Genomic DNA, 15,268 nt, shown 5'->3' with positions numbered 1-15,268 from the left:
ACAGAGACACATCAGTAAAGTTACTCACCTGCTCCAGCGGATTTGCTAGCAGCCGCTGCCAACATTTGTGCGGACATAAAGTTGACCTGTAACAGTAACATTCGGTAAAATTAACGATATCCAGCAAGATAGTAGAGCTGTCTTCTCTCTTTCGCTCCAGAAATGTCACACACAGCTCTGCAGACATCTGTGTCAAACAACTAACCAGAGATATTACTACTATTATTACATCACTTACTGTAGAGTTACCTAATTCATAACTAAATCTTAATCATAAATTTTGGGGCGTACGAAAGAAAGACTAAAGACCGTGTAGATCTAACAGATTTTACAAAGCGGCAAAAAATTGTTTTTGATTGTGGGATGTTCTTGTAAGGACATATGAACTTTACTTTACTCACCTGCGTGTTGAACTGAGCCTGTACGCTTCTTTTGATGCGCAACATTTCTCGGAATGTATCCTCGTTTCCATGCCGAACCTCAAAGTCATGCCATTCTTTCCAGAATGTTGGAGTGGTCTGAAAATGAGAGTAAAGCAATATGACTCGCGGGGATAGTAAAGTAAAAAAGTAGTTTCATTTGGGTCGACTTGTCCTAGAAGTGCCTTGTATCGATCTGCTCACAGGACCACAATGGAGAAGACAAGAGAGAGTTGAGGAAAGATAAACCAGAGATATGAGTCTCCTTCGCAGCCGTCATTAAGGTCATTCCACTGAAACAGAACCTGCACTGAGATTTTTGTGAGAGTTTGCCTATTGATTGTTTGTATTAGAGGAACTTAAATTTTGAAATAAAAATGAGGGATTCCCATGTTCGTTTAGGAGCAACAGCACCTTGTTTATACCCAATAAATCCTTATAACAGCATCATGATTGTAGCACAATTGCTTGCTAAATTCACGTTTCCGACGATTGTTTTTTGTTCTACACTAAGAATTGGTCCATATTTATTTTACACAGAGAAATTTATTACTCAATTCGAAACAACAGAAAAAAATGATAGGTCACCATACTCGTTTGCGAGAAAATGACGATTTACCTCTATGGCGAGGTCCAGCCGTAAAGAAAAAGCCGCCATTTTTAATGCGCGCGCGCTAATCACGTGTGAAATTATGCGCAGTAGGGATGCACAATGCAATACTGGGGAATGACCTTAACCTCCTACGATAACGCTCTGGGTTCGTCACGGAATCTTCTTGTGTGACGAGAACAAAGAGCGTCTGCACAGGAGGTTAGGCCGTTTTAGGCTAGTACTCCTAGCGTTGCGTGACAATTCAAATAAGGGCTTCCACAGCGACTGTTACTCCCACTGTTTGCGTTAGTTCCCAGTTCTCTGAGAGCAGGAAGTGCGTGAAAAAGATAAGAAATAAGAACAAACCCGCGGATCAGCCATTTGTGAAGCGTGCATGTACACAGCTCTCGCTCGGTCAATCTCGCCCAGTTTACGTTCAAGATCAGCAAACCTTATACACATCTCTCTGGAATAGAACAAAAAAAAAATTAAACATAGCAGTTTACTATAGCATACTATTCAATAAAATGAGATACGAGTCCCCAAATTCTCCAAATTCTAGGCTAAATTGCTCAACAATTGAACAATAAAGAACACACAGAAATGTATATCTTTTACAGAGCTAAAATACTGAAGCCGTAACTTTAATGGCAGTTTCGATTTCGCATTTAAAAGTGATCACTCGCAAGGTAAATTTCATTACTTTATTTTCTCATCAGTAATAAACAGCTCACCTAGCTTGCTCGTCTGGCAGCACTTCAATAGCTTTCTCGTAGATTTCACGCGTGTGAGTGACACCGAAAATCTCCGCGGCTTGTTTGATGTACAGGTTAAACATCTGCGAAAACAAAGCAATGTATGCGAGTGCTGAATTCTGTCTCAAAGGAATCCACATGTTACAAAAAATAAAGTGAACTGGATTCGGTTGTTATGTTGCTCTCCTGCCGCTTTTAGACATGAACAGTTTACACCATCACGAGACGGTTTACAGCAACAGTGGTTAAAAAATTACTGTCTATGTTTTTTTTCTATGGATAATATTAAAATAGATGAGGCCCCGGGAGGGGGGGGGGGGGGAGTATTCCCAGAAAAGTTGGGTGGGGGTGTGCGGCCCGCTTCTCAAAACCCTTACCCTATTTATGACCAAAATCTGCGATATTCCCTACCCTATTTATGACCTGACCAAATATTCGATACCCTATTTATGACCTAACCATTAAATTAAAACCCTGTTTCAGACCTGCCTTATAATAAGTTCCCTAGTTCAGACCAAGGTTAAATTACCGTAAACATAATTTGTGAAGGGCTTTTGTTAATTTGATAATGATGAAAAAGTGGCTTCTTCTTAAAAACATAACCATATCCATACCCTATTTATGACCAAAATGGCCAAAATAGGCTAAAATCGATACCCTATTTATGACCAAAACGGCTGATAAACCATACCCTTTGGGGCCGCCCATACCTATATAGCTCATATGAGGGAGTACCCCCCACCCCCCGGGGGATGAGGCCCGCCTAGATTAGCCTAGACTACCTGCGGGTTCATCTGTCATTATATTTAAGTTGCTAACTTAATTATTTTAAATAATAAAGTGTAGATGTAACACAACTCATTAACCTAAAATTCATGTAAATTATTGAAAAAGGAATAAAGTTTTGTTGTTGTTGTTTTTAACTATTACGTTTAAGGGACTTTTTATTTCTTGGGTATCAGTGTTGATCCATGTACGCGAGCAAACAAGGAGAATAAAAATACTGAATTTTTTGTTCAACCAGAATGTAGATACTCAAAGAAATTCCGTTTTTCTAATATAAGTTGTTGCTGTCTCCCTAGAATAGAAAATACACACATGATAAACATGGTTACTCATGAAATAGCAGTTTAGCCATCTACGTTTGTCTGAAAAATATAACGACGGTATCCAAAGGTCCGATGAGGAAATATACTTTGCCATTCAACGTATTTTGATGATTTTATCTACGCAACAACTTATTAGACAAAGGATATGATATAATTTACCGCACGACTAAGAGTCAAGACAGCTGAGAGAATCAGTCGTTTAAAATACTTATATTGCTAGCGGTCTGATATTTTCTACTTATTTGGACTGGGTACAACTTCTCACGTATTACAGGTACACCATTCCCAACTTTTTTCAACCATAAAGTCGTGCATCAATCCTTCACCGAGTTTTCTCCGGACCATACACTTGGAGAAATAATCGGTTCTCGACGGTCTTTACAGTGCGGACTGTGTCTCACAAGGACTGGGAACTACCGAATTCAAGAATTTGATTGGCTGAAATCGATATTGACCGCGGTCTAGATTTTCCCACCTATAGACCGGCATCTAGACCGGTTTCATTTTGCGTTGAAAAAGTAGCAAACTCAAATACAAAAATGTTCACCGTTTTCTTTTATTCTCTTCTCAATCATTTATGGAAGTGCCAAAAAGCCTGATGACAAAAAAAAAGTAAAGAGGACGGGCAAATTTCGGCAGGTTTAAGTTAAGCTCATCTCCGTTTGCAAGCAAACTGTCAGCAAACCAGTTACATTAAACAAATTAAAGCTTTCCTCTTTGCCATATAATAAACATCTTATTAACCGAGCTAAGTCATTCTGTATGGGAGATTCGACCTCGTCGTGTGTACAGACCTCGGTCAAGATTCTCCCATACAGACCTCCTGCTCGGTTAATAAGAGCTAAGTATGGCCCTCACGCAGGGTTAATACCATATAGTTATCTTTAAAACGAAAAACAAACAAAGAATAAGTGCCACCAAAGAATAAAGAATACCAAATACCAAGAATAAAGAATACCAAAGAATAAAGAATACCGGCATACTTCAAACTGCTCTTCAGGCAATACGGCTTTTGTAGACCTCTCGTATATCGCCATAGCGTGTCGGGCAAGACCGTGATTCTCTTCAAGCTTGGCATACATTAAATAAAAAGCTGAAAAATAGAGAGAGATTTCACAGGGTATTGCTACGACCTACGTGTTCAACAACTAACTGTGCAACGAACATCAAGGAGCAGAAAAATTCAAAATTAACCAATCTTACATTTAGCAAATTTAGCCGGACAGCCCTCGAGAACTTGTTCAAAAAGATCTCTCGCTCGCTCGAGTTTGCCGCCACCCTGAGAAAAGCAATAAAGAAATGTTTAAATGTAAATGTTACATAAAGAAAACAGGATTTATCGGCGCAATGAATAAACTCTAACTGCAGTTTTGTAACTTACATATCTGTGAATAAACTTTGTGAGGTAGGTGTTCCAGATGTCAAACACGTTTGGCCATTTGAACATCGCAACTCCGCGCTCATAAACCTAACAACATAACACAGAACATCATCAACCAAAGGGCGTACAACAAGAATTAATCAATCACTGCTAGGAATAAACATAACAAGCCTGAGTGACGCGGGTCATCCTGCCATCAACTGACCTTAAAAGCTTCTTCAAAGTAGCGATGTTCTTCCAAGAACGTAGCAAAGTTAATGATAATCTGAGGAGTTGCAATCCGCAGATCAAGAATCCGATTATATACAGCTTTCGTGGACTAAAAAATAGAAATAAATATAAAAATTAAGAAAAAGTACAGAATGAGTTGCTGAACTAAAATGGCAGCCTGCTTCAAAGTACAGCGTCTCCTTAAATCGCAGACTTTTGCTGCAATCCATTAACTAACAATAATTTTTTCTTTCAGTCTATTTTGTAGGGCTGAGGAAAGATCAAATTTTTTTGGGGCCCGCTTTGTGGCCGCTCTCGCGCTCTGCGCTAGCATGTATCGCTCGCGCGCTTGAAGACTAGTGAGACAATCTCCGATAGCGCAGAGTGTAATTTACGGCTCTGATACAGTAGTCACACAGGTCCTCACCCATGCCGTTCTCTCGATTGGTAGTCAACTAGGCCTTTTCCCTCTTGCAGAATATAAGCGGACAAAAACTTGATAAGACAAAATCTTAGCAGTGTGTATGTTTCGTGTTTGTGTTTTCTTTCGAGGCCCAAAGATAACTTACAATTACCGTTGGTCTAAACGGTTTTAAATTTATCGTGGTATTTTATGTCGAGTTTCGTTCATTTTGTAGCAAATGTGACAATTTTACTTTTCACGTGAGCGGTTGTAATTTGATACTTTTGTTTTCCTCGCCAATGTATGCAACAAGATACCTTTGTTTCCACGAAAATATAAGAAAGATGTCTATTTTTTTTACTCACTGCTGGAGATAAATGGAATATAAAAGTTAAATATCTGCTGGAAAGTCGAAGAGGAACGATTTTGTTGTATTTAAAACGTAAATTTTCATTTCACCGATAAACAAAAACTAACCTAATCATCAAATAGTCACGTCGAGTCACAGAACAGTGCGTTCTTATTCTGTTGCCAGCTTTGGTGTTAACAATAAAACCATGTCAAACTAATACACAATGCTATCGAGTAATACAACTGAGGAGCGCTTCAACAAGAAGTATTGAAGGAAGAGATCTTTACTTGACCGAAATTATATCCCACATCGGTGAGCGAGTCACTTCATCGACTGATAAAATTAGGGTGCGTTCCTTGGGATGATCTGGATCAGGATCAGTGATCCAAGATCACTCGGATCATGGGGTATCGAAGGAACCGATGAATCCGTGACCAGAGTGGATTCGTCGGTTCCTTTGATGCACCATGATCCGAGTGATCTTGGATCACTGATCCGGATCCGGATCACCCCAAAGGAACGCACCTTTAATTGGCGGTTTCAGTAAGTGCCACGGAGTCTGCCGCAATAATAACGAAGTTTCTTTTGTCACAAATTTACTAGTTTTACGTGTAACTAACGCAGGAAAGTTTCCGCTGAATATGAACTTTTGGCTCTGTTTCATAGAAGAGGAAACAAACAAGCTGCTAAGGTGAAAAGCAATATGTTTCCATTCTTTATTTGAACCCTGGCAAACACACAACAGAAGACATTTCTTGAATCGAGCTATGGAAGAATCCAGAAGATACGAAGCCACAGTAGCGTTCTTTGCAACAAAAAAAAGGAGAACTGACGTTACCTGAAATATAGCTGCTATCCCCGGCCAAAACGAGAGTGTGGTATCACTCATTACAAAAAAAATTAAAAAAGCGTGCATCTGAACTCGAGAACGGAGTGCCTGACCGAACATTAGCCCCCTAAACAATAGAGCACTCTGCACCAAAAGTAACTTTTTGCAAAAAAAAATAAACTTCTATGGGCAGACCAGTTACTTAAAAGACGTACATTTCCAAAGAGCTGCGATAAAACATAGCAAGTTTTCTAATCGAGACTTTCAGGCCTTGAGAGTCAAATTTTCTTGATTTACTTTCTCACTGTAAACTTACAGAGTTAGCAGGAGTATTGTACAAAGCTGAGCATTTAATACAACTCCCTAATTCTCAGTTAGTCGCCGTTTTTCGTTCTGCGCTTCAACTAACTTAACGCCCGGAACAGGCTACAACTGCCTTAAAACTACCTTAAACCCCTACACTCCTGACCCTACTTGTACATGTGTGTTTTGTACTTTAGTATTTTCTGTAACATGCTATTTTTAAATATCACGTTACAGGAAATACTAAAGTATAAAACACACATGGTTACCTGGAATGTTCCCAGGCTCTCCTCCAAGTCAGCATACATGGACCAAAGCTTCAACGACTTGTAAACACGTCTCTGAACTGTTTCACTCTGAAGAAAAAGCACAACAAATAAATACAGCTATAAAGAATTTCACTTGTCACATTCCACGGGCTCACCTCATCATAGTAGTCTGTTTTAGTTGACGGCATGGCTGTAGCTCTTCTCATAAGATCAAGAGCTTGTTGGTAGTTTCTACAAGAAAATGAAAATGAAATTAAAAAGGCAGATCAACAACCAACATGTAGTAGTCATGTGAAAGTAATAAAGCTAACGCTATTGGTCTTAGTAAGAAGAACATCTCTCAAGATAAAGAAGGCTTAATGTATAGCATTGAAAAACTGGGCACCACGAAAATGTAATCAGCCTCACCTGAAAGCACTAAAAAACCCCGAGATATGGGAAGAAAGCTCTCTAAACTGCTTTTTATTTGAACTGTATTATATAAAGTACACCATAAAGTCCACAATATAAGCTCACATAAAAGTTCAATAAAATTTATCTAAATACTCATTCAACTGATTTAGTAAATGCCACTTTCGACCAAAGAGTACACACTGTTCCACGTTGTTTCATCATTTTTCTTAACTTGGTAAAGACAAATAGGCATCACACACAATGTCTACTTAGCAAGTACCTAACTGTATTCAGTTTGTCCTGAGGATTGACTGCATGAGACAAAAGAGACACCATGACTCTCTACTTACTCGTGTCTGATCTCCATCTCGCTAAACTCACACCACACGCTAGCCAGGTCATCCACTTTACGGTAATTCACTTTGGTAGCTTTGTCAAATATGACCCGTGCCTCGGCAAGTTGACCGTGCTGTTCATAAAACTTGGCAAACTCCACCCACAAGGTGTGAGGTTTGCCTGATGCTAGCTTGGCATCCACTGTCTGCACAGCTTCTGTGTACGTGTTGATGATTTCTTTGGGTTTACCTTCATAGAGTTTGACTCTTTTATGCCATTCATGGACGTTGTGAGGATTTTGACGTAGGAGGACACTACAAAGAAAACAGGCAATACATGAAATCAAATTATGCATAGAAAAGAATTCAAGAGGATATCAAGGTTTATGAGTTCAAGACAGTACATGAAGTACACCAACATCTGTTACCAGTGATAAATCCAAGTGTCAGCATCGACAAATAACAAAGCCTGCATAGCAGGGGTAGACAGGGAAGTGGTTGGGGAGGTGAAACAAGCGAGGAAGAAGGGACAGAACTTCTCTCCCACTCCCCTCTACTTCCAACCCCGTTCTTTCACCCCCTCCCCCTGTTTTACACCTGCTATGCAGGCTATAATTAAAAGTAATTTAAATTAGAAAATTAAAACAACTTGATCAACTCTGTGATGATTACCTGCTAAGCAGAAGAGGTCTTCTGTCCATTAAATGTTCAAATCTTGCCATTCTGAGCTCTAAATCAATGTCATCTAAAGACAAATGCGGGCATGAGAATCAATATCATCATGAAAAAAATCAACTAGCGCTAGCCATTAAAACCTGAACAAAGACTAAACTGAAATCAAATAAACTTGGCATTAATATTATTTAGATCTGATGGTTACACAACAGGGGAATGCCAATAGGGACTGGGCAACAAGATTTCTTGTTGTATGAGAACGTGAAAATGGAGTTGCAGCCTGGAGTGGAAGTTTGACAGAAAAGGGAGACACAGCATATGAACAAAAGCAAGGAATGGCACAGGTCACCAAGCTGGCATTCCTTGTACACAACAAGTTCAACAATGACACATATGAATTTTGATTAATTTCAAAGGAAGGCTGTAGTACAAGTATACCTTCTTCACTAGGTCCCATCTCTGAAGTTGTTTCCATCTTAGCACTAATCATGCTTTCCTCAAATTGTGCATAAGCATCAAACACCTGAAAAAAACAAACAAAACAAATTAACAAGCAGCCTACTGTTCAGTCACTACATTGACAACTGTATGTCTGACACTCAGTCAGTTTGTTTTTCATTATGTCCATCCATCAGTCATTACCTGTCAGTGAATTAATTCACCAGTCTGTCCATCAAACCAATTTCAAGACCACTCTAAAAAAGCAAGAAGACAGTTGATGCTTTTGCCTGACTACACTACTCTCGCAGGACTATGCCATACAAACAGACACATATACATGCATCAGAACATCCAACTTCCTGATCCTGTCTTTTCTTTCTAAGGGCTAGGTATGCTGTTGTGACGAGGTAAATAAGGTAGTAGTACTCAACCACAAAGCTGCTGACCAGCAGAGAAGAGGACTACTGGCTTTTGATGTCAACAGACCCACATTTACCTGCCCAAAGTCTCTCACTGTCATAACAGTTTGAATGGCTTCTTCATAAACATCTCTTGCCTGAAAGACAGGAAAACAACAAAGTCAAGTTAGTTGGTAACTTCCAACTAGTGATATAACCATCTCAGATAGTGCTGAATGCAACATAAAGCTTGGACACAGTATTCACAACGCAAGTCCCCACCCCTGCTGTTCACTAATGGTAAAGTCTGCCCATGACCCAAGTGGCCCCATCAGGCCAACACTTACCTTCAGTTTCTGCAGTATGAAGTGACTAGGAGTATTTCTAAGTACTCCACCCTGGATGAGATGCCAGTACATCACAGGGTTTCCCCCCAGCATTAAGCCAGCCAGTACCCATACATACACCTGGGTGGCGAGAGGCACTGCGAGAGCAAAGTGTCTCACCCAAGAACACAACACAATGTCCCTGGTAGTACTCACAAAAAAATAAATGTGCAAAAAAGTCCTGTCTGATAGCCTGGGGCTAGTCAATTATTTGTAGTCAAGCTAATTCATTTCTTTTATGCCCTAAAATCACAGTGATGTATACTCGACTGTACACATATAGGTATAAACAAGTGTCTGACCTTTTCAAAGTGTCCACTTCTTATGAAAAAGTCAGCAAGTGAATTCCATAGTTGTCCTAAACTGTCAGAAAATCGGCGTAAACCTCCTCGGATAATGTCAGCAACTTTTAGACTCTTGATCTTAAACAAGAACAGATAGTGGTCTCAATTTCACAGTCAAACAGTTGTTACTAGTCAAGATATATATCATGTATTCTGAAGTGAATCTCATTTTTTTTTTTCAAAGATAACAAATCAAGGATGAGCAAAAAGTTTTCTACTATTCAGAATAAAAAATTATTCATGATTATTAACACCATGTACAGTAGGTGTTTTAATAATCAAAGCAGTCTACATTCTAAACACAGATTATAGTTGCCATTTTTTCTTAACTAATTGGTTACCACATACAGGTGTCTTCTACAGAATAAGGTGTAAATATTATTGTAGTTATATTTAATTAGTTTATTCACAGACTATAACACAAGATGAAAGCTATCTTCATTCCCATCGGTCCTTAATTATTTCAAAGGTTAAATTAACTGTGAAAAAAATAAACACTGATACCTTATCAGGATTCTTGGAAATGAGGTCACAAAGTTCTTGCCAAAGCTGAAGATGAAAGATATTAATAAGTCTACATAAATACTAACAATGTTATGTACAGTAGTTGACTAATTTGTTATTATGAGTCAGTTTAAGTGAAAAACACAAAAACCATCCGTGGACTCTGACCATGAAAATTGTCACATAGTGTGGGCTGAAAGCCGGTTTGTTAAATTACAAAGTTGGTACAGGTCAATCCATAGCTCCACAATATTATTATTTATAATAATTGTTCCTCAATAATTCTATCAAACATTTTGTAGACTTAACCCAAGCCACTCCATGTTGCTTCGGTAACAGAAAACCTTTGTACAAGTTGTATCACACATGCTACATGTATACACCTTCATTCTGTGTACTGTGCTACAACAACACTTAGGTTCACCTCAGTCTACGATATATCTGGGATTATTCTTTGTGTTTTGAGTCAAGGATTTCGGATTCTTAAATATTATCTAACTGGTCAGCAATAAACTTTTAACTTTACCTGATGATTTGATTTCCCTTCCTTGGATACAAATTTCTCCTGCAAGGGAAAGCATTAATAATAAGTTTTCAGGTCAGCCTTAGTATTTTTGCTTGACTTTTGTTCCAAGAGTTGTACAAGAAGCATGCATCTATCTCCTACAGATTGCACACTAAATAACAAATTAAATACATCATTAATTTTAATAATTACTGTTAAATTGAATTACTAAACATGTACCAAAAAAAAAGAACCACAGTTGGACCCCACTGATTCAAACTCAATTAAACTTCAAATTTTCCGTTATTTCAAACTCAAAACTATTTCCTTTGGATTTTCTCCCCAGTCATACACTATAATTGCCAATTTCAATCTTCTGCTATAATTTTTGGACAGCTTTTCATTTCCCCTGAGAGTTCGAAATAGCAGGATTCAACTGTATAATTTTACGTACTGTTTTCAAAATTACTGATAATTTTATAATTTTAATAAAATGTTAGCATGTACCTTTGAACTATAATCTAACAGCAAGGTTTTTGTTACATTATTTTATATAATATTATTATGCACTAAAAGTAGCAGAATGCGAATACCTTGTTGACAATGAAAGCCAGACGAGTTGCTGCTTCATCCAACCATCCTACAGACTTGAGATAATCAATATAATCCTCCGTGTTTTCAGGCTCTAACTGGTAGGAAATCAAAAATAATTAAAAGGTAAATTTAAACCATCTTCCACCCAGGAACTAACTGGCAATTATTCTATTGAACGCCACACTCCAAAAAGGTTTTTTACTTAAGGCTATGTAGATCAACTACAGAATTCTTGAACAAAAAATTTTAAAAATATCTGCACCAACCTTCAAATATCTTCTGTAGACTCTTACAGCAGTCTCAGGAATATGGTATTTACGAACAAACTTAAGATAAATAGGCCAGATACGTCGGTGCTGAGTGATAGGCAGAGCTCTCAATGCTCGGTCAAATGTGCGCCGTGATCTCGTCACCTTACACTGGTCCACTAGAAACTGACAATAATCTATCCAGATCCTTGGCATCTAGAAAAATGTGCCAAGAAAATTACCAGTTGAGATGTCATTATAAGGTTTCCACACCCTGAAGGAATCAGTGTTCTCTCTCCCGAAGATAATAAGTGTCTGATGTATTTAATTTACTTTAACATGCAGGTTGGTACATATTAGGGTACGTGTTCAAGGGAATGAAACATGGGCATGTTGCAGTGACGGTAATCCCTGTGTGACATGCCTGTTTTTGTGAAAAAGTACTGCACTTTCAGAGAAAATGTTTGAAGAGACCTTAACCCTTTGGAGCCCAAATTAATTTTTAAGGATTTCAGAAAATTTAGACCCAGATAATTTAAAACATCATAAGTTTTTACCTTTTAACATAATCAGGTTCTGCACAAAGTATAACGCTCCTTGATAATTACATTTTATTTTGAGTGCAATTAGTAAGGTGTTTGACGTAACATGAAACCATTATAAGAGTTAAATTATTAACAATTGTGTCATGCCATACTCAAAATAGAAAAAGTTATTAACCACGAGGGCCTAAAAATGAAAAGGAAAATTCCGATAACTACTCAGAATGATAGAATAACATTACTACCTCACTTGACATATTCACTCAACAGTAATTAAGACTTCCTGTATACCTGATTTCACAAAACTGGGTACTTGTGTGACAAATCACTTACTATAGTCTTAACAGATGTTACTGAATCTCATCATTCGTGAACTTGAGCTGGGTTACTTAAATGTTCTGTCCACTCGGAACCATTGAAAGAATAATTATTTGGCTTCCCTGTTACTCTTGGATCGCAAATATCTGGCTCCTCTGCTTCTTCATCCTCGACAATGACAATGCTCAAATAAACATGGCTCTTTAGGCGGCATTTGTGTGTTAAATCATTGTCATTGTCACTTTAAAATCCTTCGATGTCAGATTCGAAACCATTGTCTAGAGTAGCGAAGTTTCCATGCAAATAATCAAGTATTTCTCTAGCGCTATACCTCACAGACCTCCTGCTCCTGTTTAAAAGTGGTCTTTAAATTGTGTCTTGTTGACAGAAGCAAAAATTTGCGAAAAAACTCGATGAAAACAACTCTAATCAAACTGAAATGGCGTCTCCAAGTGTGTTTTGTTTGGGAACTGGTAATGACTAAGGGACAGACTGCTGGTTAAAGGAAGTGCAGGCTGCTCTGCTGTCCAGTATATCGGACACTGGGCTCCAAAGGGTTAGGGTACCATTATGCCATCAAAAAGTTAACAGGTCTACCCACCATGCTTTTACCAGTTTGAAACTTTTACATGTGCATGTGTTTTGTACATCAAAGGAGTACACTACAACCTTACAGAACTGTATGGCTACTAAAACCAAGCTTTTATGACTTGTCTTTAAAACAATAAGTAAACATGATTCAAGTACTAGTTTATACCTTGTGCATGAAGACAAGAGATCTTTCAAAAGCATTGTTAATGTCCTCATATGCAGGGTCTGTTATCGGCCTGGGGAAAAAAATATTGTAAATATTGATCAATTTCAAACAGATTGTTATTACTTGAATAACGACTTACTAGATGTAAATAATTTTACCTGGGATACCTTGCAGCTTTTCATGTGGCTAAATGTAATTTGCTTAAGTTAGACTGGAGCCAATGCTGGTCAGTGGCATTTTAGGGCAGTCATGCTCCTTGGGGTCTCACACAGGGTTTTGCAGAACTTAGGTGTTTTGCATTACAGATCTGTGAGGAGGTGCAGTGGTTTCTTTGAGCTTTGATACATTGTGCTTGTGGCATGTTTTTCTCTTTCTTGAACCCCCACTATAGCTGATTATGGTAAGTACAGTATGTATCTGGGTTGGTAAGTATTTCAACTTATTCTGTCAATGCAATGGCACCTGGTGGTTGCTGCTCTTAGGGTTGCCATGGATACTTGGATGTTTGATGCTTGAATCTCACCTGGTGCCACCACCCCTTTGGCACCTTTCCCAAGCTCATCAATTGGAGATGTAAGTTGAACTTCAAAATATACACAACTGAACCTGAGCCAACACTATCCAGAAGATAAAGAGGTATGTAGGTCTCACTATGAATATGAATTTTGCACAAGTTCAGTACCATACACTTATTAACTGACCTTCCTCTCACTTGCTTTCTTCTTTCTTTAAGATACAGATACCAAATCTTGTAACTGAAACAGCATTGTGCATGTATGTTCTCAATGAATATAACAAATAGCAAATTGAGCAAAGCTGCAAATGTTTATCATTACAACAACTGTGTTTCAACTCCAACAAGAAAAAAAGAGACCTTTATGAGTAATTAGCTTTCAATCCAAACAGTCTAGCAGCCATTGATAATTGCTGTGATAGAGCCTCGCTTTCAGCAGACTAGAATGCACTGCACATTGGTCGAGCTTCACTTTGAACCAAGGCCAATAACAAGATGGACTGGACTGTCATGATAGCAGTTTTTGACACCACAGCATTCGGGTGAGTGGGAACCTCTGCTGTGCATGATGACGATTTCATTGGAATCTTTTGTATACATATTACAGCAAATAGGTTGATAATGCCAAGTTTGCCGTAAACAAACTTGGTTATTTTAAATTCCTTGCTATTTTCTACGTGAAAACAATTTCCTCTGGATTTCCCCTTAAGTCATTTACTATCAGCTATTTCAAAATAGCAGGGTTTAACTGTATGTTCTGTTAAATTGAAAGGAATCTGCAATGAATTTCTAACTATACAGCTTGGAGAATTCTACACTCAATTACCTTCCAGGTAGTTCCTTGAGAGCACGTTCATAGAGTAGATTCAATGCTGTATTGGAGCCTTTTTTAGCCTTGTGCTCTATATATCTCATCCAAAATTTCACAGAATAAGGACTGCGAATTATTTCCTCTTCATAGGGGAGATCTTCTTCTTCCTAAAATTTGACGGTCAAATTAAAAATTAATTGTTAGGCAAGGGCATTTCCATTGCAACTGCAACTACATTCGCTTGCGTTTGTCATGATTTGTAATTTCATCGTAAGCTAGGCTGTATGTGGAAATGTCATGCTAGAGAATATCCCAGACCGTCATCTGATTAGTTTCGAATGATCATCACCAAAGGAAATCACAGTCTAAGAATGCACCCATCATAGTTGGGAAACAAATTTACAGGAAAATCAGGCAATACATTTTATGGTCCCTTGAGAATTTCCTGACTGAATAAAAACTAGAATATGGGGAATTCTAATTTTGAAGAGAGCTCTGGTACATGGAGAGGAATGGGAAGAGGAAGTGGAGTATTCTGCTAAGTTTTAATCTATTGGTACATAGCTAGCCTATGCCAGAGGATCAAAAATTAATTTGTAAAGATCTAAAAACTGAAGCTTTGTGTTCAATAAGCCAAACATGTGAGCATTATACACGCATGTAAACATCTTTAGAAGAGACTCACAATGATCAGGTTCGTAGATGTCACTGGCATTTTGAATCCGCAGATAATAACTATTTCCTGATTCTGTGTTTGTTGCAAAATAATGGAGTTAACTTCTACAAATCCACCGCGTCGAGCTGTCTTTCGAGCCTACTTCGAGCGTCACTTCGAGTTAAATCGTCGCCATTACGAATATACTGAGCCTGCAGTAGCAACA

The 15,268-nt window shown here is 38.2% G+C and overlaps 1 protein-coding gene across 1 annotated transcript in view; it reads right to left on the bottom strand.

Moving 5' to 3' along the window:
• Positions 1–15,265, bottom strand: part of LOC110062531 (pre-mRNA-splicing factor SYF1-like) — an 18,010-nt gene extending 2,745 nt beyond the window's left edge. Inside the window, exons 1-23 of the mRNA XM_020769457.2 lie at positions 15,073–15,265; positions 14,403–14,554; positions 13,764–13,817; positions 13,063–13,132; positions 11,464–11,661; positions 11,197–11,292; positions 10,625–10,663; positions 10,099–10,143; positions 9,553–9,672; positions 8,963–9,022; positions 8,464–8,548; positions 8,023–8,095; positions 7,366–7,665; positions 6,778–6,853; positions 6,623–6,709; positions 4,462–4,575; positions 4,257–4,343; positions 4,079–4,154; positions 3,859–3,968; positions 1,746–1,849; positions 1,378–1,477; positions 402–518; positions 29–86 (exon numbers count right to left, since the gene is read on the bottom strand). Of these exons, the coding sequence (XP_020625116.2) occupies positions 29–86; positions 402–518; positions 1,378–1,477; positions 1,746–1,849; positions 3,859–3,968; positions 4,079–4,154; positions 4,257–4,343; positions 4,462–4,575; positions 6,623–6,709; positions 6,778–6,853; positions 7,366–7,665; positions 8,023–8,095; positions 8,464–8,548; positions 8,963–9,022; positions 9,553–9,672; positions 10,099–10,143; positions 10,625–10,663; positions 11,197–11,292; positions 11,464–11,661; positions 13,063–13,132; positions 13,764–13,817; positions 14,403–14,554; positions 15,073–15,102 (2,251 nt within the window). The 5' untranslated portion in view covers positions 15,103–15,265. The remainder of the gene's footprint in view (positions 1–28; positions 87–401; positions 519–1,377; positions 1,478–1,745; positions 1,850–3,858; positions 3,969–4,078; positions 4,155–4,256; positions 4,344–4,461; positions 4,576–6,622; positions 6,710–6,777; positions 6,854–7,365; positions 7,666–8,022; positions 8,096–8,463; positions 8,549–8,962; positions 9,023–9,552; positions 9,673–10,098; positions 10,144–10,624; positions 10,664–11,196; positions 11,293–11,463; positions 11,662–13,062; positions 13,133–13,763; positions 13,818–14,402; positions 14,555–15,072) is intronic.
• Positions 15,266–15,268: the final 3 nt, after the last annotated feature.

This window comes from Orbicella faveolata, unplaced genomic scaffold (genome assembly GCF_042242905.1).
Source record: "Orbicella faveolata isolate gen_17 unplaced genomic scaffold, um_ofav_v1 contig_37, whole genome shotgun sequence".
In the NCBI taxonomy this organism is placed as follows: Eukaryota; Metazoa; Cnidaria; class Anthozoa; order Scleractinia; family Merulinidae; genus Orbicella; species Orbicella faveolata.
Note: the sequence above shows the minus strand (reverse complement) of the source record. Positions and strands in the feature narration are given on the sequence as shown.